The sequence below is a fragment of the Euwallacea fornicatus genome, chromosome 8, assembly GCF_040115645.1.
Source record: "Euwallacea fornicatus isolate EFF26 chromosome 8, ASM4011564v1, whole genome shotgun sequence".
NCBI classification, from domain to species: domain Eukaryota; kingdom Metazoa; phylum Arthropoda; class Insecta; order Coleoptera; family Curculionidae; genus Euwallacea; species Euwallacea fornicatus.
Window position 1 is genome coordinate 266046 of NC_089548.1, and position 25989 is coordinate 292034.

The 25989-nt window shown below is 36.9% G+C and overlaps 1 protein-coding gene across 4 annotated transcripts in view; it reads left to right on the forward strand.

Annotated features, from left to right (window-relative positions):
• The window catches only part of grn (GATA binding protein grain), a 52023-nt gene that overhangs the window by 15522 nt on the left and 10512 nt on the right, over positions 1-25989 (forward strand). For all 4 annotated transcript variants that reach the window (XM_066285191.1, XM_066285192.1, XM_066285193.1 and 1 more), the window contains exons 5-6: positions 1731-1876; positions 22902-23036. In XM_066285191.1, the coding sequence (XP_066141288.1) occupies positions 1731-1876; positions 22902-23036 (281 nt within the window). The remainder of the gene's footprint in view (positions 1-1730; positions 1877-22901; positions 23037-25989) is intronic.

Below are 25989 nucleotides of genomic sequence, written 5' to 3' on the forward strand. Positions count from 1 at the left end.
TTCCGAAAAGTGACCCTTCTCTATACAAATTAGTTAAATTTCTAATTAAATAAAACCGACCGAACATGCGGTTTAATGTGGCTATAAGCATGCCCAATGTACTGTGAAATTGATTGGTTTCGCCTGTTAGAGGGGTTTGTTTGGCTAGGCTAGAAAAATCGATTACCCGCTGTTCCCTCGAAAGTATATAGGTATATAATCGGCTCAATAGCTTAGAAAAGAGAACACCTTGGCCAAATAATTTACGGTTTATGGGTTTCCTATAATAGAATTTGTTACTTGAAATTTAACGAAATTCTCGAGATGATATCTATTCAAATTTTATTCGAGGAAGCTTGAATATCGCGGACATACGATGACCCCTTAGTTTTCGTATTGCATGGGCTAATCTTGTACAAGTAATTAAGCATGATTTTGGGTACTTTGGAGATTTTTATCAGTGATAACGTTAGGTAGATTTGGTAGAAGGTTGTAAAGACAAATGGTGGTCACATTTTATCAATGACATGGGTTATTTTTCCGCATACTCCGCAGTCTCTCACCAGCAATCCTCCCTCCACATGTATCAGCATTTGATGCTTTATCGATATAATCTCCTGTATATTAAACGTGTGACCTTATTAACAACAATATCAAGCGCACAGTTTTTATCTATACGAAATATAGACCACACACGTCTGTTTCTTATCGCTTTTCAAATACATAACGACTGATTTTCCATTCTATTGAGAGCTAATTTATTAACGTAATTATTATATTATGCACTTATTTTATTAGTCGGACTCGATTAATAAATCATAAAAGAACATTGTTTCTTTTAATAACTGACTTGGCGATTCACGGCATGGTGGAGTACCGGCGTTGTATTATAGAAGGATCTCCCAAAACTCATATACTTTAAAATATATAGAGTGTTCCAGATCAAAAAAGATTCTAATTAAATACGAATCTCGTAGGATTTGATGGACGACTGCTTTAAAGAAGTCCCACATGCATAGATAGGAAATAAATTCTCTGCAATTTTGGCATTTTAGATTATTTAGAAAAATGTTGTACTGGTATCACTTTTTTTAAATCTCCTCACTTGGAATCAATTGTCGTGATTTTTTATTTTATATCTTCCAGGATCCAAAGATTCTGAGAAGTAATTTTATAATTACGTCTCAAGATTAGATATTTTTTCCTTGATATTTTCGTCCCTGATATTTCTGAGAAAACTTTTTTATTGGAATTATGGGAGCATTTTTACAAAAATATTTGTATTTTTGCTCAAAAAGATGGTAAACGAAAGTATACTACATGAGGTAAATCAAAACGACTTCTCGTTTTGGCACTATTTGATTTTGTATGTTTTTTTATTTATTATTGGCATGTTAATGCAACTTATGATAATTTGTCAATATGTAGACTTGACGGTCAGCAAAGTATACATTGTTGTCCGCTTTGATATTTTCTTTTACGTAGCTGCTCTGCTTTTGTAAATATGCATATGCTCAGTTTTGGGTGCTTGCAGTTAGCTGAGTTTAGTTATTATAATGTATAAATCGGGGCGAAAGCAAGATGCGATAAAATTACGAAAACGACAATGTCCGAAGGATGAAATGAAGAATTTAAGCTTTATGAAAAACCAAAGTTTTTAAAACGCTTATTTTCCTTTCGCCCCCATTTTCAAAATCGGAGTTTCAAATCAAATGAGTTGCGCCACTAAATTTAGTTTTTCGTTCCTTTAGAAGGCAGAGAATGCGTAAATTGCGGCGCTACCAGCACACCCCTGTGGAGACGGGACGGCACTGGACACTACCTCTGTAACGCCTGTGGACTGTATTATAAAATGAACGGGCAGAATAGGCCTTTAATTAAACCAAAGAGAAGACTGGTAAGTAATCCCGTTTGCTTAGAATAATTGCCGGAAAGTTTGTGATAACAGATATCAATGGTTATTTTCGCTTTCACGAAATTGATTATTTCTGAGAGGGCACCTATGTACATATGTATATTACAGAGTAATATGCAATCAACTTTTTCTAGTCCCGTGTACGAAAGTATACTTTTCGTCACGGAAAACTGGGCTTGAAAGTTACTTGTTATCTCTTTTTTTTCTCTAGTGCGAAAAAGTAGTGCGGAAACGTATAACAGCTGCAAATTAGCATATCTTCGATAAATACGCACATAGCATATATGAGAATATGACCAACTTGCAGCAAAGAATAATAATAGGCTCAAATTTGGACTATTTCAGTTTTAGTGCACATCAGAAGGTATGATGTCGACAGAACAAATCTTAAACTGTGTGCTCGGTATCGCTTTTTTCATAGCAACATATTCCCACCTGATTTAGTACCTCAAGCAGCGTTTTCTAATAAAGGAGTTTTCATCAAATCTAATAACGCGGAAAGATATCAGTTTCCTCGTTTGTTCGGTATCCAACTATTTCTGCGCCATTTTACTGTGATGTGATAGTACTAAATAAACGCGTTGTTATGCTCATCTACCACTCAAGCGTCATAACCTTATTGACCGTTGAAGTGCTTGGAAATTCCTGACTGTGGTCTCAGTTTTCGTCATTTTATTGAAGTGCAGATATACGAGTAGATAACAACCAAGTTCTCTTCAAACAACCAAGTGCCCAGATATTAAAAGAAGCGGCAGTAAGTCTATCAACTCTCTAGACGACTCGTAAAGCATTCCATCCCCTCGAAAGGGTGCCAACCTTCACGATAATCAAAATGCGGACAGGTGTCCCTTAATACAAATAATACCCGACAAACTATCATTAAAAAGTTAAATATTTAGATGATAACTAGCACCTTTCACAGTGATATAATTGATGATCTCGAGGACCGCCCGCTTCGTTTTGCTTTATTAGAAAATAATCAATTATTGCAGCCTGAAGTTTGAATCGGGAGGTTTGAAAGGTGTTTTGTTGAGAGATGTGTTCGACTCAGGTTCAAATCAATTGCATGGGTGTATTAAAGATGGAGTATATTAAATTTAGGAGGTCCTAACCATGAAAATTGAGGCTAAATTCTGGTGTGTAAAACTGGTAAAATGATGGCTAAGATCTTCAAAATTCAATTCTCAAGCAACTGTTTCGTAAGAGCCCGTTGGCGTCGAGAGTCCACGTAAATCAGGCTCATGCGGTCAATATTTTAGCAGTAAATAAGGTGGTCGACACCTTTATAACAACTGCTATTACCTGGCTGCTACACTTTACCGAAATTATCTATTTTCGCCTCATCAATTTATAACTAATTGTGACAGCTTCGAGTGGTAACTTGTGCCATAAATTCCGGGCCCCTTTTTCGCCTCCAGTTGATTGGTTTTTTTTTACTGGGGATCTTGACCTTTGGTTAAGTAATAATCTGTCGAGTTTAATGTTTTCAATATTTGCGCTTTCGGTCCGGAGGTTCAGTTTAGTTTGAAATTACTGGTACTGGTACCTAAAAAACGATAACGAATCGCCTAAACATAGAAAAACGGGGAAATTAATTTTTAAGAAGCTTAGTTTCTCAAAACATTAAAGCCTTTATGGACTGAGGGATGGCGGGAGGAACTGTCCTGATCTCCACGATTAAGGAGAACAGTATGTAGTATCATTTGTTCGAAGGTGCCGTAAGGAAGCATTGCATACACGCGGTGATTGCAAATGAGGAGATACAGGGGGTAAAAAAAAGTTTTCGTTTACCATGTTTTTCTTAAATGGTAAATATGTATATAGTAGATATATTTTTTTCAAATTTAGTTTGCTGATACACAGTGATATCTAATCTTTGAATGGACATTTTTATATTGATAAGAAACCAAACAAATAATAACAATAGGATAAAAAAAATTATGTTTCTTGGAAGCAAAAAAAGTATTCATACACACGTAATACATACAATATAGGAAGTCTAATTTCAGTCGAACTAATAATTAATATTACACTTAATATTTTGTATGCATGTCCTTCTAGGAACTGATTCAACAAGTTTTCTGGTTATTTCTGGGCTAATTTCTGACCAACATTTCTATAATTGGGCAATTAACTCCTGATAGGATCGAACTTTAGTCCTCTTTAATTTGGTTTTCAGATAAGACCACAAATTTTCGATGGACTTTACATCCGGTGATTGCGGTGGAGTAGGAAGTAATCCACGTGCATTGTAGAGCAACCATTCCTTGGTTGTGCTGGCAGTACGCTTGAGGTCGTCGTCCTGTTGAAACAAATAGGATTTCCTTATGCCCAATTTGCTAGTAATTTTAGTCAGATTATCCCGAAGTACTTCACATATTTAGTACCATTCGTAATATCATCAATTATAACAAAATTACCTACTCCTGCGGCATTCATACAACTCCAGACCAAGACACTCCTCTCCGTGCTTAACACTTGGCATCAGATTTGTTAGATCGAATTCTGTATTGGATTTTCTCCAGGCAAAACTTTTTCTATCTGGACCAATTATATTGTGTTTACTCTTATCTAAGAACAGAAAATTTTCCCAAAAGTATAGTGGTTTATTTGATGGGTTTGAGCAAAATCTAAACGTTTTTTCAATCTTTTTTCGTTTGTAAAAGGCCTTTTTCGAATAGTTCTTCCTTTATAACCAAATTCGTGAAGACAATTTCTTATAATTTGTACACTTAGGATTTTACCAAATTCTGTTCGCATTAGTTTGACAATCAATGGCGCACTAGTTTTAGGATTTTTCTTCTTCACTTTCATAATATTTCAGATTTAAGACATAGAGAGCTTTTTTGAACGTCCACTGCGCTTTAAACTATCGTTTGAACCATTTTTCAAATTTGACACGATGTATTGAACAGTAATATGAGCAATTTTAAGTACCTGCCCTATGCGTCAAAGGCTTAGGTTTCGATGAAATAATGTCTCCATTCGATCTTTTTGGACACCGCTTAGCTTTTTCGATTTTCGGACTACTTTCTTTGACTATTCTGCTGTTACCGATAATTCCATAAAAATTATTGTTGTATAAACATTTTATTAACATGTTTACAAATTCGAGCAAAATGCATTTCGTAGGGAGGCTCTACGTGTACGAATACTGTTTGGCTTCCCCGAATCATAATTTTTGTGAAGATTTGTCATGTTATTGTTCCTGGTTCTTACCAACACAAAAATGTTTCTTCAAAGATTATATGTCACTGTGTAACGGCAAATTAAATTTCATGAAAATGTATATTTACCATTTAAGAAAAATTTAATGTACGACTACGTTTTTATCTACTGTACATTTATTGACTTCAAGTCTTCATAACCATTTATCACAATGTCCATTATTTATCATAATCTCCGTAGTCATATTCATTTGAAACTAGACATGGAATTTAATTTGCGTGCAAAGTCCTACTGTTCGCCATGGGTCTTTTGAGAATAAAATTGTTATGTTCATCCTGGAGAAATCGTTAGAGTTGATGGAAAGTTTTGAAGTTTCGTCATTTTTAAGTAACATTCTCCTCTCCTTTCATTACTAAAATCACTAAAATTATTATTTTTCGTGTGTGTAAACCACAGGGAATTATTGTCGGTATATGTATACTGCGTGACATAAAAAACAGAACACTCTCTAAAAATAGTTTTATTTAAATAATTTTTGTTATACATACTTCTTACGGTAAAACAAATACTTTATTAATTAAGCGTATAAATTTAATTGTTAAGAACCGAAAAAAAAAAATTCATCGGTCCTCCGCGATGCCTTATACATTCCTGTACACGTCTAGGTATGGATCTAATAAGGTGATTGATGTTCTCAGGGGAGATTTAATTCCAGGTTAACTGGACAGCATGACATAGCGTCGCTAGGGTTTGTGGGGGAGAGAGGGAGGGGGTAAATTGTTTAACCTTTTACCTACAATATTCCATACATGTTCAATCGGTAAGAGGTCTGAAGATCGAGGTGACCAAAGTAGCAAATTGATTTTATTTTATTAAAAGAAGTTTATAGTCACTGTAGCTACATGTGGTCGTGTATTGTCTTACTGGACAACTGGATTAACAAGAGTTTCCAGATAAACCGCGAGATGGGGTTCCAGGACTTCTTGGATGTATCGTTAGGCTGTCAAAGTACTTTTAATGAAAAGTTAAGGTAACCTGCTGCCATATGCAGTAGCACCCCAAACCATTACCTCAACAGTCTGACGGACATGCTCCTGTATTGCAAACTGAGGATCTCGTTTTTCACCTCGTCTTCTTCTTGCTCTTGCCCTACCATCATGCATTACCAAACAGAATATGGATTCGTCACTAAACATGACATTATCCCATTCCCGGTTCCACTGTATTCGTTCTCTGCACCATTGCAGTCGATTTCGACGATGATTTAGGGTGAGGGGTAACACAAGACAGTGATGGAACGAAAGCAGCACAAAACTTCTAATCCGGCGATAAATGGTTCGAATCTTAATTCCATATTTTACAAACCACTGATCCGCCAGCATCCTCAACGAAACGAACCTGTCTCTTAGGGCCATAATTCGAAGGTCGCGATCTTGGCGTTCTGTAGTTTTCGGGGTCGTCCAGTACCTCTCCATCTGCCTGTTTGCTTTTCTTGGGACCATGCCTGACAACATCTCACTATAGTGTTTACATTACGTTTCAATCTAGTGGCGATTTCCCTAAATGACCGACCAGCCTCTCATAGACCAACTATTCGACCTCTCTCAAATTCACTCAATTGATGAAAATTTCGCTGCATTCTGAGTCTAGGCATATTTGATTAATCCAGAAGCTCTTCCTAAGCACACAATACACCAATAAATGATATTTTGGAGTGATTTTGTTGGTAATTTAGTGCTATTTTTATGTTTAAAAAAAACCTAACAATTCTGGCAATTCGTAAATACATTGATAAATGTGGGTGAAAATTGAATCGTTTCTTTTGTTCCCATATGCAAACGAGGATGCTAAAAATTATTTAAACAACACCGTTTTTACGGGGTGTTCTCCTTTCTATGTCGAGCAGTATATTTTAGATTTCTCACTTATCAGGATCATCCAGTAAAATTTAACCAAATAATCGCCTGGAAAACCTTAATGAATTGAAAATACAAAATGAATTTCACACGGCCAACTGAAGGCGAAAACCGATTTAAAGTACGCTCGGTTAGGTTCTCGTCGTCGGAAATTAACTCCGCCGGCTAAACCATTTATTCAGTGTCATATCAGCAAACAAATGGGATAAGTGTACGGCAGAAATCGTCCATTCGACCATACTCATTAGCCTATGAAGGGACTCCATTCAGGGTGCTACTCGAGTTAATTTTAAAAACTCATAGATCTTGTCAATTTGAGATATTTTAGTGCTTGGCCAAGCACCGATCTCAACTTCCCTGCAACCAACGCAAATGAACGATGAGGTAAAAGAAAAGTCCACGTTCTCTCTGTTAATGAGTGAAATTCGCACCTCATCAACGTTGCAAATTGGCCCAACGTCGCGTACACGTGGTGCTTGAGCAAAGCTCATAATATACTCAAAAAATCACGGATTCTATTTTGAGTTGTAGATGCTGCTGGCGATAAGTACACGCTACCGCTCGGCGTGAACCTCAGTTCACCATTGTGTCTAAAATATGAAAGATAGTGATCGGAGATGCAGATAAAGGGGCGAAGAATAGACTCCCAGAAAAGCGTACGTTGAAAAACAGTACACACAAGCCTTTGTGAGCGTACACAAATCAATTTAACTTAATGAAAAGTTTGTATGGGTGTCCGTTTAGGCCGGATGAAGTTTTCTGAGTATGGTAATTTCCTTAATGGATTTGTTTATAAATGAGGCGGATCGTAGAGGCTGCGAGCATGTTAACCATACGGCTATGGGCTGTTTCAGCAAACACTTGGCTTTAACCTCCTTTTATGGAAAAATCAATGCGTTGCCCTATCGATTCTGAAGTAACAGGCGAATAACCCATAAAGGAGCCAAATGGTTTTTCTATAATGTCGCCATTGCGTTTGTGTTCCAATAAACATACCATGCGAGAAAAGCTCCTTCTGGAAAGCGCATCGGGCGGTAAAAATTGTACAAGTGAGTACTTGTAGAGTGTGAATCAAATGTTTATCGCACGCTTCCTTTAAACAAACACCGGGACTTGAATGTCTAACAAATAAAGCGCGTGTCCAGTGAGACCGGCAAACAACTTCAACATTTTCATTTGTCATTATTATACGGTGGCTGAAAGAGGCAAACACTCGTCTGGTTTCAACAATACTTTAATAAATACTCGAAAAAGAATAAGTTGCCCTTTAGACAAAAATAACAGCCTCTTGACAATGCTGGCGCCGTTTTTAACGGGGCTTAAGCCCCTTGAAGGGTTCAGACGATGCGTCTTTAGTACGAAAGGATTTATTTTCAGGCAGTAAGAGTTTTTGAAAGACACGAAACTGTCAGGTTTCTCCGTGGATTGAGCAAATGTGTTCGAACCCGCTAAAAGTCCCTTGCCAGTACCTGAAGAGAAGAAGCCCTAAAACAAGTGTTAAAGACCGTTTCGGTAAGACTTCAAGTGCAAGAATGTTAAGCGGATTGCCCTGAAAGAAAAGTGAAATCCAGATTATTATACCTAAAACAGATATACCTGAGAAACGCAGCAACTGCTAATTTCCTGCGCTGGAAATAGGCAGATTCCTGATAAATTGATAAATTTAGTCTCAATTAAAATTGCGTTATTGCAGTCATAATTGATATCTACCGAGACAAATTAATTCATGCATTGGCCATATGTTTAATAAAATATTAACAAGCCTAAGAAATAATTACCTATCTTTCGTAGATTAATTGTTTATAATCTGCGGCAATTAAGTAATAAATTACCTAATTCGAGCCCGTTATTTGCGTATAATAGGTATTTAACATCCAAGAAAAATGCAAAACGGTGTAGGGTGTTAAGCAATTTTGTCGAAACAAAAGACTTAAAAAGCTTGCATAGCGTTTTGAACAATATGACGCTAATTAGTGAAAAAATGTTGCAACAGCCATTGTTCCTCTGTGGAATAGAGATTCGAAAACTGAAGACTTGAAAAACCTCAATATTGACTTGGTAATTTTATTCCCCTTTGAATCATTAGAATGATCAAGATTTAATATATTGGCACAAAGCGCACGAGAGTGCGTATGTAACTTGAAACTTGGCCAACTACCGTTTGAACTGTTTGGTATAATGTCCCATGTCCACCTACTTCCTTCTCCCGACAGTCGTAATTAATGTTGATCTTGATCAAAAATCATTAATATTACATGGCAAGCGACATTAATGGTAATTGATGTGATATAATTCGGCTTTGGCTCGCATAAATATCCCTAACAGTAATAAAGTCATTGCGTTTATTGTTTGAGTTTTCGTATCCATTGATGATTTGGTATGAATGACAGTGAGGTAATAATGGAAATCAGTGCATGCCATCGGTGAACGTAAATCGTTATTTGAATTGCAGCAGCAACGACAAGTAGAATCCGATCCTCAAGATTGGTCCTTAGAGTAATGGCAAAATGTAGAGCAACGTTTTTCAATTCATTATTATTTTTCGATACGAATGAACTCAAAACTTTGAATGCTTCTATGTTTATCATCGTTATACATGAAAATATTATGCATATTACACTTATCAAAATTTTTGGAAGCAATAAATATCTCTGGCCTGGTATAAAGTTGAGCAACTTATTTTTTTCTAGCAGTCGTTTGGGATGTGTTGTTATAATTTTACAATTTTCTAATTCTTGAGAATACCTAGGGGCAAGTATTTATCTAAGGATTTAAACGTGAGAATTTTGAAAGCATGGAAAAATGGGAAAAAGAAAGTTGCCATCGTAAGACGATCCGACTTAATAAGAGCATAGTGACAAGAACATTAGAGCAGTTTGTAAATTTTGGAAATGCGGAAGCTAATCATCAGTCAGGTCGTCCCAAAAAAACCACCAACTTTCAAGACAAACAAATTATAAAATATTCTAAACAAAGTCCATTTGTATATTCGCACGAAATGAAAGCCTCTATCTCAAAGGAACTCGGAATTGACATAGCTTCAAGAACTGTATGAAAGAGATTACAAGATGCTGGATTACTTGTCAGAAGACCAGTCATAAAGCCGTTGGTGTTAGAAAGAAATAGACGAGCCAGACTAGAATTTGCCAAAGTACACGTTCATTGGACAGAACATGAATGGAAAAGGGTAATTTGGATCGACGAGTCAAAGTTTAATATGTTTAACTCCCACGGTATTGCATTCGTGAAACTGCTTGCAAAGGAAAGATTGAACAAAAAGAGCACTGTTCCCACGATAAAGCACGGTGGCGGATCTGTTATGGTGTGAGCTTGTTTTCCGGGCTTCGGAATGTCAAAATTGTCCTTTAGGTCCTTTGATCAAAACTAAAGGCACGACGAATCGATTTTCTTACAAAGAAATATTAGAGAATCCTGTGATGTCTCATTGTGATGATCAAATGCCATTAAAACACTGGTTCCAACAACAGGATGACGATCCAAAACGCGCCACAAAATATGTTGAAGGTTGGCTTCGCGAAGAAAAATGTGACCTTTTGTATTGGCCATCCCACTCTCTGGACTTAAATCCGATTGAAAACTTATGGGAGATCTTAGACCGCAAGATTAGAGGGAGATCATACTCCAAATATGGAAAACTTTTCTGTGTCCTCAAAGAAGAATAGGAGAAAATGGATGAAGTCATTATTGGTAAACTTATTAAATCTATGAAAAATCGTTGTTTCCAAGTAATAAAAAACAAAGGATACTTTACTAAGTATTAAACAATAAAATAATTATAAAAAAATATTTTTATAATTTAGTGATAATTACAAGTTTTTTACCGTTACTCTACTTTTTGTCAATCAAAAAGCGATTTTCCTTAATAATTTTTTTTATTATGGGGTTATTGAAAATATTTTTATATGTAATAATGGTACATATCAAGGGTATAAATATCAGAATAATTAAAATATCAAATTCATTAAGATTGAAAACATATGATAAAAATTAAAAAGTTGCTTTATTTTTTGTCGGTACTGCATCTATGTTATAATCGCTTTCATTTTCCCCTTCTTCGCAACGTAACTAATTTGGCCTTGACTTAGGAGGTTTTTATGATTAGTTTATACTGTTCCTATAAGTACAAAATTCTGACATTTTGGACTCATGGAAAGTAGGTACGAAACGTGCTTTGCATTTGAAGAATGTTTCCTTTTTCTAGCTTTTTTTCAAACACTTGTGGAAAAATTCCCTTTTTTAATTAAAAAAAAAGTCATCCGGCAACGTCGTTTGCCCTGCATGTGTCTTCCATGGCATATATTGCCATTTCTAATAAAAAAAAAAATCACGAAGATGTCGGTTTGTACACTGCAAATTTTTGGGTGACTTCTATCCAAATCCGACCAAACCAAAGGTGCCATTTTCTGGCCCACCCGAATGGCAGTAAGATTAATATAATCCACATGAAAGACAAAACGTCTTTTTTTTGAGCACGTACATCTTAACGGCACTAGAATACCAAAAGGAACCCAAAGAGAACCAGAACAAAACTTTACGGACTCTGAACCTACCGACAAAGTTAATATGTGGAGCACATACATTATCATATATTACACGGGTCGAGTCACAATCCTTCCTTAAATCCCTCCTAACTAAGGTCGAAATTCGCTCTAAATGTAAACAAATACTGGCAGTACCGATGCCTTCCGACGGCCGAGCGGGCACGGAAAAAATGAAATACCTTATAGTCATTTCTGTTTAAACGTCAAACCCATCATGTAGATTTTATTTTGTTGCCCAGCTGGTTCTTAACTGTGACCGGTGCTTCTTTATGGCACCATGTGCAACTTGTTTTACAGGGTGATAATTCCGTTTGTGGACGATTTGGAAGGAAAAGTGCCAATTATCGACTTTGTTCCTCGATGGTTCCCATTTCGTGTTAATACCCTGATTGTAACAATAAATTATTAGTACCTGCATTTCTCAATGCCGGTTCTCAGCTTTAATATAATTTGAGTGTATTGTAAGCCATCCGGTAAAAAATAATTGGTCCCTCCGTTTTTTTTCGGCCGCATTTCTAATTAAGTGCCTCAATTCGTTGTGGTCAACTCGTTTACGATTTGATGGACTCCTGGTTAATTTCTGGTTTTACAGGTTGTTTTGGCGATTATTTACACAAACTCACTTTTTATGCGAGACCATCGTCATTTAACAGTCTGGGATGGCCGACCAAAACGGACCTTTCCAAAAAAGTAAAATGAAGAAGGTGTTTGGCCAGTGAGGCTCGATTTCTGTCTCTGCGGACGATTTCACTCGGTGTTACCCTCCGGGAAAACGAAATAGTGCTCGAAAAGACAATGGTCCTCCAATGAAATATTACTAAAATATGCAATGGAAAGCTGTAATCAGCTCGGCCAAAAAACAATGGCACTGGTCAAGCCAGGTGTTTATAACCACGAGGCTCGAGGCGTCTAAAGATGATGATTAATTACGAACCTACTGTACCGCTTATCTCGTACCATCGCGTCCACCAATATAAATCCACAGGATACAGGTTATAGTTTAGGTGTCAGGATTCATTTTACAGAAGCGGATGGGTTATTTTTGCCATAAACGTTGCGCCATTTGATAGTACAAATTCAGGAGTACTAAATTGACCCTTGGGAGTACAACACAAAAACAAAAAGAAAGCATGAAAAGTGTCATTAAATTAAATACCGACGAACACCACATGACGACACCCAATGGCGTGAAAAGTCGATATTTACCGTTGCCAAGGGAAAGGGTTTACATGCCGACCCTTCGCGCTTTCACCCCTTGGCCGTAGGGCGCAGGCCCTTCAAGCGATTTGTGGGGCATGTACACCGGAAAATAGGTAGAGCACATGTTAACAACTCTCGAATGTTTCATAATAAAATACGAACTCAATTTGAAAACTCACAGATGAGATTTGTAGTCGAAAAATCGATGGACACACAATGCGTCTCGGCACAATACATCATTTATCAACAGTACACTATTTGAAAGCCTTCCAGGGGTTTAAATAGCACTAAATTAATTTTCGTGAAGAGCCCTGAAGATAAATTGGTTCCGTTCGGTACTATCTCGGTGGTAGTAGGCGTACGCCATTAGTTGGTAGCCACAATCGGGCTTAAATTACCTTCAGATATAAAAATTTTATGTAGATTTTTTCTATCTAGGCTACTTATTGTCTTTTGAAGAGATAAATTGTGCTAATGTGCGGCTTCGAAATGCAAGATCTTCTTATATGCAAATAAATGACGAATCACAGAAATGATGAAAGACAGATATGAATATAAATTCCAATTAGAGCTGGAACGAGTAAAGACGCAGACCCTCGGAATTGAGACAAAGGTTTTCCAGAATTTTCATCAAAGTTTCTGCTTGGCGAGTGCGATAAATCTCTTAAAGTAAATGTGGTTAGGAGAAATCCTCAAAGGTGATATCCGAAAGTTGATAGTTGGCAATATACAGGATATTCGAAGTTAAAAGTTTAATTCATTTTTTTGCAACTATTCCGAAAATATATATAAGTTAGATACTTCAAAATATGTAAAGTTATGGTGTTTTAGAAGACGAAGAAGATGTATTGTGCAATTTCCGCGTTGCTAATAGAGAGCGAAACTTACGTTCAATTTTACAGAATTTACAGTTAATAACTTTTTACCCTGCACGTCTAATACGAAATTCGATTTAAAATCTTAAAGATAATTTTTCCATTAACTACGCATTTTTGTTTCATTTCGATATTTCGATTCATTTTTGAGAAGAATCTATTTAATGAAAACTATGTTTAAATTAGATTATACGAGAAACTAAAAGCGGAACAAATCAAGTATATTTTCATTTTGTAGAACACACCATTGGTCACCTAAAAAAACACAACTTTACAAATTTTCCAGGGTCTAACCTAGATTTTTTCGGAACGATAGCAAAAAAATGAATTAACATTTTGACTTTCGACACCCTGTATAACTCCAAAACTGTCAACTTTCGGACAAAACATATTTTCTACTATCGTCACCATTTGACGTGTAGTATTTCTAGCTCTCGTTTGTTCCATTGTTAATGAATTGCCCTGTGTAAATACAAAAAACGTAAATAATTACTCTGCGAATAAAATGCGACTGAGACATGTATTTTAATGCTAAATAGATACTATAACTTCCAGCGTCCTCTCTAAATTGCTGATTTTAAACGGAAAAAACAGATTCTAATTCTAATGCTGATGAAGAGGCAGAATGAATAATTATTCTTGATGAAAAAAAAATGTGATTTCGAATTTGCAACGGCCAATTAACTCTCATAATTCAATTTTTGCCGATTTAATTTCAATACCATTCGAAAGCCATTATTTCAAGCACCGGAGATAGAGAACTGGAACAATAAAAACCACTTCGCAATCGATTAGAAAACAACAGACAGAGAAATAAACTGGTACAAGTATGACTTGCAACGCGCGATGGGACCCATTATGGTATAAGTCATTAGTTGTTTCGTTAACAAGTTAACAAGATGGCAGCATTATCGGGGCAATCTCCGATGGTCGTATTGATGATGGTATCCACGCACCATACCATCTCTTCGGGCCTCCGGAACATGTTCTCCTTTCTTTCGTTGCATCCGTAACAAAATTACAGTCATAGACCCGTGTAGTACTATCTTACCAACCTGTAGTTAGGGTTTTTGTTGTTTGTTGGTACTCGTTTTTATTGCTCAGGAAATTACAGCACGCGGATCGTGCTTTGGTGGACTTTATTTCGTGATGTATGTCTTAGTTGAACAAGCGACCTTGCAAAATTAAGGAATTTTACGGCGTCAGTCGCATAGAGTCTCAATAAATAACTATAAAACAAGCTATTGTTTTAGAAGAGGCAGATACTCGTATCTCAAGAAAAATGTTAAAAGTGCTAGCGAGTTAGTAAATATGCGGTACCCCAGCAAGCTGACAGCATATTTTAAGTGACCCGCGAGTCCGAGGAAGTTTACATTCGGCCAAACACACTCGACAAGAATAATTCAGTCCCAGACAAAAACCTGCATATTTTCACCGTGGCTGTCGAGAGCCACCATGGTCGCCTGCACCTTTTAACGAAGAAGAACGCCACCCTGAAAACGAGGTAGAACGTCTAAAATACATAACAATGAGGAACAGGGCCGAAACTGAAAACTTTCGAGCAGCAGCAGCAGCAGCAAAAATGTATACTTTTCGTGCATGAAGGGAAGAACGAAAAAATACTCAGTCACTAAGCCACAGTTTTCGACTGCATCATTACCATCTAAATGACCTTAATCGCACCCAAGAAGGAATTTCCAGAATTTGAAATTTTTGCATCCACGTTATGTTTTAAAGTTTTTAGTATTTTTACTATCAGCTGGAAACTTTTGAAAAATAAAGTTGTTGACGTTGGTCCCTTGGGCGCAGTGTCCTGTACTGGTGCATTGTCCCTAAAAACAACAAAGACGCTAAACCCATTACCATAATGAATTGCAAATGTCTTGTTTCCCCGTTTTCTTGTATGCAAGGGACAGTTTTAATTAGCTGGCCTGCAAAAAATATCACGAATTACGAATTTTAGGTAAATTATTGGACTTGACTGTAAAATTAATGACTCCGCATTTGGACAATGTTAATACTAATAACGAACATCTATTGTTCGGGCGAATAAAGCCTATATTTGATACATTGCATTGCTAGGATTCTCCATCTCGTTTCCTCGTGTAGCAGTAGTTTAATTAAGCAAAAAAGCTTGTAGTCATTAGCCTAGATGTCGAGCCATCACTGTTTCACCTCAGTTTATGGGAAAAATTATTTTTCCACCGATTTATTCATCGATTCATTTCGGCCAATCAAAGTTTTCAAAAGTCGGTAGATTTTGGCCTTTTTTGCGTTTTCCGGTTTTGCATCTCCGGCACTGGCGGAGGGATTTGGTTGAAATGAAGGTGGTCCAAACAGCATCTCCGCGGCCTTTAGTGATCATGTAAGATTTCCAGTGTTGTACTAACCAAGTTAGCTGATTGGAGTAAAGCATAGATTTTCACGGAACTCGAACTAGAAAATACCTTTTCACTTCTCAGTACGCACACTGCTGGTAGTATAATCCCAGATTTATAGGACGCAATCTTACACGTGCATAAATAAACGAAAGATATCAAAGAGATTTAGTTCGAACCCGGTACCATGGCCGCCAAGAGCTGTAGGTATCTAGTCATCGATCAAAGTCAATATTATTAATAATCCGTCGCGTAACATGAAAAACTCGGCGTTCCTCTGGTCGGACACTTAAATTTCGACTATTCAATTGCAATTATTCGAATTGTACTGTTGAATATTTTGGATTCTTTACTGATCATGGTCACGCTCTGGCTATGAGGACTTTCAGTTAAAGAATAAGCGATGATAAACAACTATCAAGCGAAGGTCAAGGAAATGTTTGGTACTCTGGGCTACTCCAACTTTGATTTCACCGATATTGTTGAGTATAATGGTGAGCGAATTGTTGTTGAAACCGGGTGGTGGTGAATTGACCCCAGCTGATTGCACAAATCAATCTAAAATATTAAAGTTCAGAAGGTGGAGGTGAATTTGGGAAGGGGGTTTACCCAACGAAACGAATTGACACCTAAAGATGTGTGACAACCGTCTCAATAGCGTGAACCAAAACCAGTAGAGCCTTTTTAACCGAAAGGCTATGATTACGGCAATAAAAGCAACAATAAATTTCAATAAAATCGTCACTGTTTTTTGTATGTTAATAAATGGTCACCCATAAATTTTACCTTCAATGACCTGGATGGCGTTCACAACAAAAACAAGACATTCTCATGGGTGTTGGGGTAGTACCACATGAGGTTTCTTTCTACACTCGTGCTCGATGTGAAGTTTCGTCTCACATTCGGTTCCCATCTTTGGATCTGTAGGAGGTAGTTGAAATTAATCATTGTAAGGCCGGTTCGCGTGAATTTGAACTTTTCCTGCTGAAATCCTTTACGATTCGCGGTTGAAAATTACAGAAGTAAACAATGTTGAAGTAGATGGTGGTGTGCCTTAGACCACCGTATAAGACACTTCATAATATTTTAACAAAGCAGAAGCTAAGCCAACCTGTAGCTAAAAGCCCAATGTATAAAGTTATTAATGTTTGATGGTATTATTTTCCTTGGGTGTCACTTCATGTGAATAACCACCTATTATTTGATAAATTATGTATATTTAAAAGAAAGAAGAGGTTTGTGCGGGTATTTTTCACCTCGTAGAGGCTTGTACCACCTTTTTGGGTTCGCATTTTAAGTGATTTATAATGGGGTACCGAAACAAAGTCGTATGGGACTTTTGGTTTCGGAATTTTCGAATAAAAATGCTTTATATCCAGGCGATTAATAGTGCCCGACTCCTCTACCTGTTTGGAATGTGGCACCGGTCATCACTTTTACTTTTACGAAATGTATCAAGGAAAAACAGGCTCGTTTATTTTTAATTAACAACACAGCGGATTGTAATAATCACGTACTGATTCAACAGTTTTTAACTTCATAGACAGCGTTAATGGTCAAATTCGATTTCATAAGTTAGGGACCTTGTCCGTGTAACACTGTCTCGCTTGACCCCAAATTCTTGTGATGTAATCACACACATACTTCCATTACAACAAGCCTCAATGCAATTTTTCAGCAACAGATTCCAATTAGTTTATAAGATAATGTCAAACTATCGGAGCCCTGACATAAACCGCGTGTATTATCGAGCTTCTGCTGATTTATTCATGAAAATTTATTTTATGTAATTTCACTTGTTGCCCTTTATAAGGACTAATTTGACTTGTTATATTGCCGGCCGTTAGTCAGATAGTCAGATTACGATGCTGCTTAAGAAGAAATAATAACCACACGTGCTTTTGTGGGACGTAAACAGGCAAATTACAGCCGTCTAGTTTGTTTAATCAAGTAGAACACGATGCGATTGACTAATAAGACGAATAATTATTATGTATAGTTTGACTGCATCTCGGGCGTATTTAGGTCGCTATTTTTTGCCTTAATTGACCTTAAAAAATCATGCCCATTTTGTAACTGAGATCATTAATAAAACACATATATGGGCGTGTTTATGTTTAGCCCATGCTCGTGATTAAGTGTGTTGCTTTTATGTCTAAAAGGATTTCTGATAAATCATCGTTTTGTTCACGAGAAATCTCAGAAAGTTCTAATGAATTTTTGCCTGATGTCGGCTGGATCCGTGTCATTTGCTCCAATGTTCCGGCATGACACTGTCTTCTCCCTTGTCCCGAAGTGCCAAATTCACTAAATGAGAGTACACTATTCTGCCCAAGTTTACAAATCAACCTGTGTTCCTTATTGAGAGATGACTTTTGAATGGAATGCTTGTAGATACACGTTTGCTTTATGCTGATGATGTCGAAGGAAACAGTGATCACATCCAGGCAGTACAAATAAAAAAGTCGATATCTGATCATTCAGACCGGGTTTAAAAAGCCAACGCAGAACCGTAAAGAAAACCGAGTAGGACAACTCTCAACGACTGTCGGTGAGTGATTGACACGTAAGGCATTGATTGACGGGTCGATTGATGCGATCGATCTCCATCAGTGTAGATCACGTCAAATACAATGGCCAGCCTTTTTTGGTCAGAAATGGACAATGCCCGTATTTCTGCTGTTTTACTGCAAAATGCCACTCTGGCCCGAGCGAGGCTTTAATTTTATCCTAATGTGTTTAGAGTTATTAAAACCGAACATACAATTAAACCGTAATGGAAGCCTTTTAGCCTCGGATGGAGCATGAAATTCGCTTAGCGAACCATTTAATTTTGCGTATGGAAAAAAGACGATGACCACCGTAAGAACTGCCGATAGTCCATTAAGAAAGGCGTTGGACATAAATCTCGTTTTAACATATTAAATTTTCATCGATACATTGGGGTGCGTCTAGGAGTTTGCACGTAAGCAGCGGCGCGACTTTGTTGTTCTGCAACAAACGTACTGAAACTAACCTCTTAACCCGAATGTTTAGAAAAAATAGGTCCAAGAATGTTTTCATTTCCCATATGGAAAACACGGATTTCCATTGTGTTTGTGTGCACATATGTCGTAAAATTGACACGTCGTATTTTTCTTATATAGGATGGCATACAGGGGCATTTATACATTTTTAACTCGTTGGGTTAATAAAACATAATAGATTGGATTGGTCTTGCATGTTCGGCTTCATGTAATATCATCGAGATCGCAAAACGAATCACGTTTTTGGATGCGATTTTCTTAAACTTCCCCATTTCATTTCTGTACATCAATTACGTATAAACGTTCCCGTTACAGTCAAACGGCGCGGTTATAGCTTATAATCAAACTGCTAACAAAAAGGATCGATATGCGATTATGGCCGTGTAAGAGTACATTTTTGAACTGGTCTATCTAAATATCTTCCACTCCTCTGAGTCATAGATGCAATGCCTGATATGGAGATATCGATGTTCACATTCTTTTTGGAACTCTCTGTAAGGAAATCTACGTCTGTTGGTTGGGGACACTAATCCTACGCCAATGTGCCTTCGTAGTCGCTTGAGGACTTTCCCATCGTCTGTGGTGGAGCCTGTAATATATAGACCCATTTTTTTACTATTTATTTATGTAAGCAACATGTATCGGGGCGATTTTTTAATAAAAAGACTCACTTTCCATGAAGCAGCGCGCTCTGTAATTATAGGCTAAAATTAAAACGGATCACAACGTGAAAAAACAAAGCGATCGTGGGGCTTCGATACGTATAACCTACAAGATCGTGGACCTAAACACAGTCTCGGGGGATATCGAAGTTAATAAGTTGCCGCCCAGTTATTTCAAATATGATTTACGGCGATTTTTTAGCAGGTGAGGGGTAAAGGAACTGTGTGGGGACTAGATTCACCTGTCGGATGGCATTAAAATTTTCTTTTAACTACTTCCTGTTGGGCAGATGTCTCGCATGCGCCATCTATTATGCTAGAGCTCTCTAATTGAGACTCTTCCTTCATTCCTGAGGATTTACATACGTAATTCTATAAAGTTTACGGTTGAGTGATCGGCTGTTAAAAAATCTCGAATAATCGAGTCATTGAAGCCATGAGACGTCCATAGCATCGCACGAAAAAACCATTGATGCTATCTTCCAAGATAATGTCGGAAAGTATCCATACAAAGATTGTCACAGATATCTCAAGTGAGGCTAGAAAAGTGCTTTACCCGCGCTCGAATGATCATTCAGTAAAGAGAATTTGCCGATTTGAATAGATTAATCACTTGCCGCTTTCCATAAACAATGGCCCGAGCGAAGGCATAAAAAGTAAAAAGCCTTCCAATTGTGTCAAAAAGCTTTTACGGCGACAAAGAACGCTTTTTTTCGAAAATGTCAGCCGAACAAACGTGTGGCCGATCACCAGAATCATTCCAACTAAGTGGTTTATTGTCATCCTTGATGGGAGATGCAGCGTATTTTTCTACCTGATATCTCTTCAACAGAGGCGGAGTTTGTGTCCTGATTGTTTCCTACAACTCTTTATCAATGCTGGCATACATTTGATTGTTCTGGCGATATCTGGCAGATGAAGCCGAAGTTCCATGAAACTCATTTTGCCCTTGAACCGAGGGAACCAACGAGGTCCCCCTTGTTCAGACTGGATGCCTTCGGGATACGCCACTGCAGCATGGTGCCCAGCGATGCCTTCGCCTGTCTCCCCTGCCATACGGCTTCGGCGTCATTTTTCAAGTATCAATCAGAATTAATGTCAAATTTGTTTTTATTCGATTACTCAGACCAAATCGAACATGTCGGAATGTGCTGCTTTTAAGCCTGACAGATCCTACAATCAGATTAAGGCCAAAAATAAAGTAATATCTTGCCGAGATGTCAAAGATCAGATGGAGTTTCGATTGGCCTAAACAGCGATTAAAGAGCGTATCACCTAACGCCAGATTATAATCACAGAGGAGTAGAGAGAGGTGCAGGAATGATGTTTTAAGAAATGCCTCGGTTAAACCAAACAAATGATTTAACAGTATCCTGTCAAAATGTTCTTTTCCTGGCAACGCTTACGGCCACTCACCACTTACCATAATAACATCCTCACACCGTCTACTTAAATGGTGAAATATATTGGCAAAGACGGCTACCTGAGCGTATTATTACTCATTTCGTAACAGTTTATCATTTTTTCCATTTCGCCTGCCGATGAGGAACTCTTTCTCGTTCCTAAATCTCATAAATTAAGACACTTGATGATAACATATTGCCACGAGAAATGGAATGAGAAAATCAATTTTTAACTTGAGATATACGGGTTCCCCCTTAACTCATATTGGCAGATAAAAGCTATGGTCAGTACGTGTTAAAATTCAATTTACTCTCGAAAATTCTTATTGCACATTTCAAGCTTTGCCATAAATTTGCGGTTACTGGCCATAGCTCATTCGAAACGTACAGTACAAAATAGCTAATTACACATTTATATTATCATTTATGAAACACAGTGGTCGCAATCAACACGTCCGGCATTATCTGGCCAAAGTATCGACAGCTAAAAATGAGAGGCACATTGGAGCGAGCCCGGGTAAACTGTCGGGCCTCTGAGACGGATAGAGATAGAAAGATAAGCCCCAGAAAGATTAAATGATAAAGATTGAAAGATAACGATTTATCTGATGTGTTTTGCGGTTTATGCGCTACCATGTGAGTGCATATCAATGACTGCTTTTGTTTTTGTGCGGTAGAGAGTTTGGGCTTCTGTTTGTATTTGAAAGCTGATAATTAACTGGTTTTTGCTGCCATAAATAAGGAATATGGGTCTTTTTTTTTTTAATCGAAACTCTCCGTTTGGTGGAGGTAGCAACGGAACTGGTTGGTAGCGAGGGATCCCTCCATCGCTGCTTCAAGGCTTTCATTCATCTTACTACTGATACAATATTGACATTTCGGAATTCGAGAACCCTTGAGAAACCTTAAAAAATAACAAATCTTTTGCAAATCTAAAAGAATTTCTATTGAAAACATAACATAATATTCCTGAGATTCTTATCAATAATCCCCAAGACGAAAGGGCCCCAAGCTCGCTTTCCCGGGATTCAAAAAAAATCTTTCACAGGGCAGCAAAATCCCTGGCAAGCTTTGAAGACATGGATGTCCTGGATGCTTGAATATAATAGGATATTTCTTAAGTGCGTCCGGGCCATCCCAGAGCACCTTAATACCTCGATTCCCACCACACTGAGCCGTACTGCGACTAGTTCCCAACGCAACTCACATCTTCCATAACATAAAAACATTATTTACTTTCCACCATTCTCCTCAACCAGTTCGAATACGCTCTAAAACTTGTGTCACTGAAGTAAACCCATTGTCAGATTTAATTGGATAGCGATCTCCCAGCGATAAGGCCGATGCGGCATGAAGGGTCGAAATCGCCTGCATCGCAATCCGGAATCCGCAGTATTCGCTCAGGAGTGCGTTAAGCGAATTTCATCCTTATGAGTTGGGTGGCATCACCGGCTTGATTGATTAGAAGATAAATGGGCTTTAAGTGTCGTCTGGGTGGTACAATCGGAAAAACGAACAAGATGTGGGGACGATATTTATTGCTCTTTGGTTCACTTCGAGAATGAGACAAGGGGCCCTTAAGGAAGCAGAGGTTTAATTGTTCTTGTTAGGGTAACTTTTACTCTTAAGTAAGCGCTGAGTCCCCTCTAATACTCAGGTGAATAAAAAAAGAGTACATTTCTGGGAAAGGCGATTGAATTATATTTTTTTAGGTTACCAATTTTTTTTTTACTTCTAATAAATTCTAAATAAAAGTCTTACCCAGTTTTAGATATCCTCAACAATTAGCGACTTAAGGCCGATTTTCTTTATTTCAGAGTTTGCAAAGTGCGGCAAGGAGAGCTGGAACGAGTTGTGCGAATTGTAAAACGACCACGACGACGTTATGGCGACGGAACCAAAACGGGGAACCAGTGTGTAATGCATGCGGGTTATACTACAAATTACACAATGTAAGTAATCCCAGAACCCATTTTGTTGCACTTAAACGACTTCTAGTACAAGCTTCAGGCATTCCGTTGCCGTAGGTGACCAATTTAGTTGCGTGATGCAAATTGATCGCGACAAGATTTTAATGTTTGCGATTCTTGATTGCAACTTAACATCTTAGTGCGTTCGCTTTGAGTAACAACAATATCGTTTTTTAAACAAATAATAACGGTATAAATGCAATTTAAAACGTAATAAAAAGACCTCATAAACATATTAAGACCCACATGTTTCGGAGGCAGCTTGTGGATTTTTCGCATCCTTTAAGTCTATGCAAATAAAGCTTTGTCCGTGGCTATCAGACCGCATTAAAAATCCGAATAAAGAGACAGTTGTTCGTATTAAGGAGTTTTAGGAGTTACTCGCCTCGAAATCCATTGCATTGGCTGATGTTAAACTGATGGGAGGTTTGGACTGAAAATTCTATTAAATTGGCTCAGCTCCAACCGTATTTTTCTAATACGCTCACGAGAGTACGTATATTGAATGGTGGTTAAATTCAAGGTAAAGAGTGGCCACGCGAAAAGGCCCACCACCCTTCTAATTTTTAATATACTGAAATAGAATTTTTTTTTCACAAAAAATACTTGCAAATTCATGTAGTTTTCCAAGATTGTCAGCAGCTTTATACAGGGTGTTTAATGAACGTATGTTAACCCAATATTGCATTTTTTTGAACAACTAAGCATTACTATTTTACATATTTAAATTATGCGTTTCATTACGAATTCAACGATATACAGGGTGAGTCGGGAGGATCGTGAAAAACTTCAGGAGCGTGTTGTACATGAAAAATAAATGTAAAAAAACTCAAATGTTGTTATCCGATTTTCGTTTGTTTACAAGTTATAGCGTAAATAAAATTAAAACATAAAATTTAAAAAATTTATAAATTTCATAAGAAATTCCATAAATTAACGTTTGGATATCATAGTAAATGTTAAAAAATATTGCCATTAACTTCTCAACATTTTCGGCTTCGTCTACGAAGAGCATTCGTTGCGCTCCTGATTGTTTCATGTCTTTCTTTAATAGCAGCTGCAACATTTCTAATGCGTTGAATTAGTGCATCTTGAATGTCCACTTTTACTCCGTATACTTCAGTTTTAAACCAACCCCACAAACAATAGACTAGTGGTGTGAGATCTGGAGACCTTGGAGGCCAACTAATAGGGCCACCACGACCAATCCAACGTTCAGGAAAGGTACGTTTATGGTAAATGGAATCCTAGTTAAAAAAATTTATTTGCGCTATAACTTGTAAACAAACGAAAATCGGATAACAACATTTGAGTTTTTTTACATTTATTTTTCATGTACAACACGCTCCTGAAGTTTGGCACGATCCTCCCGACTCACCCTGTATATAGGTCATATCTCGAATCTTATAATTCTTATTCTTATAATTGTAACGAAAAGAAAAGTATCAAATATAGTAAATGACATCAATCGAAGTAATATGATAACAAAATGCCTACAATATTTGGAAAAAAGATATCGGTTATGTGTTGAACATGATGGAAGGAGCTTCGAACAATACCTGTAAAATAATAACAAACAGAGAGGGTAAGTTTATTCTGCCGTATTGTCATTGTATTAAATTAAATTTAATTTTAATTTTAATTATTAATGTTAATTGTACTCCTGTTGAGCTGAAAAAAATATTGGGCTCAGAAAACAAGAAAAATGAAATATACCTTTCGAAGCATTTTTTTCATTTTAAGTAAATTGACAAAATTTTGTATCTTTCTTGTCCAGTATATATTATTTTTCATGGAAAATGTAGATTGTAAATGTAATAAATTGTTCAATTTAATTTTGAGACAATCCATAACAATAACAAAACAAGTGACTACTACTGATTACATCAGCAATATTGTTTTTGAAAGCTAATTAGGATATGTTTGTACTTCGTCATCAATTATATTATATGGGAGTAAATTTTTGTCAATATTTCAAAAATGATAAGATTTGAGGTATGACATATATGTATATGTATGTCGTAGAGTTCTAGATAAAATGCAGAATTTAAATATGTATGTAAAAAAAGTAATGCTTGATTGTTCAAAAAGTGCAACGTTGAGTTGGCACACGGTTATTAAACATCCTGTAAAAAATTGCTGACAATTTTGAAAATCTACATGAACTTTCGAACACATTTCGTTAGATTTTTTTTTCTTATTTCGATATATTAAAAAGTTAGAGAGGGGTGGGACTTTTCGCGTGGACAATGTGTACATCATCTAAAAAACCATGGCTCATGAAAGAGGCCAATACTATAGATTATTTCATTCTTATCAATTGTACGACATTAATACCGATCGTAGATGACCCATTTCCTCTGTTGTTCTTTATTAATCCATGGGGAAATAACAGCATTGTGTTCCTATCAAAAAAGTCCCAGAACTTTTCATTATTGTGATTACCAAATACAGCAATTTTCAATTTATAAAAGTTTTTCTATTTTTTTTAAATCTTATATCAATTTTACTAAAGCCTGCTTGGTGCTATACACTTTTTTTTTTACTTTCGAAATCTGCAGAACTCGGCTTCAAGGAATACTCGGTTAAAATGAACAAACAAAAAAGTCCCATACAAGTTCTTATAAAGTCAATGTATTTTTACTGGGTTATAACAAACTCGGATATAATGAACACTCGGTTATAACGTACCATATTTATTATTTTCCGGATCTTTGAGCTCGGTTATAATGGACCATCGGGAGATGCTGTTGTGAGCGAGCTATTGGAGATATATGCGAATTGGTCAAAAAACACCACATTTCTGTTATTGAGAAAATTAATTTAGGAGAATATGAGACGACCGATGAAGACTTAGAAGTTGCTGAATTTCCTAATGATATTGAAATTGTTTAAATAACTGGTAATGATAAATATGAAAACGGTTCGAGCGATG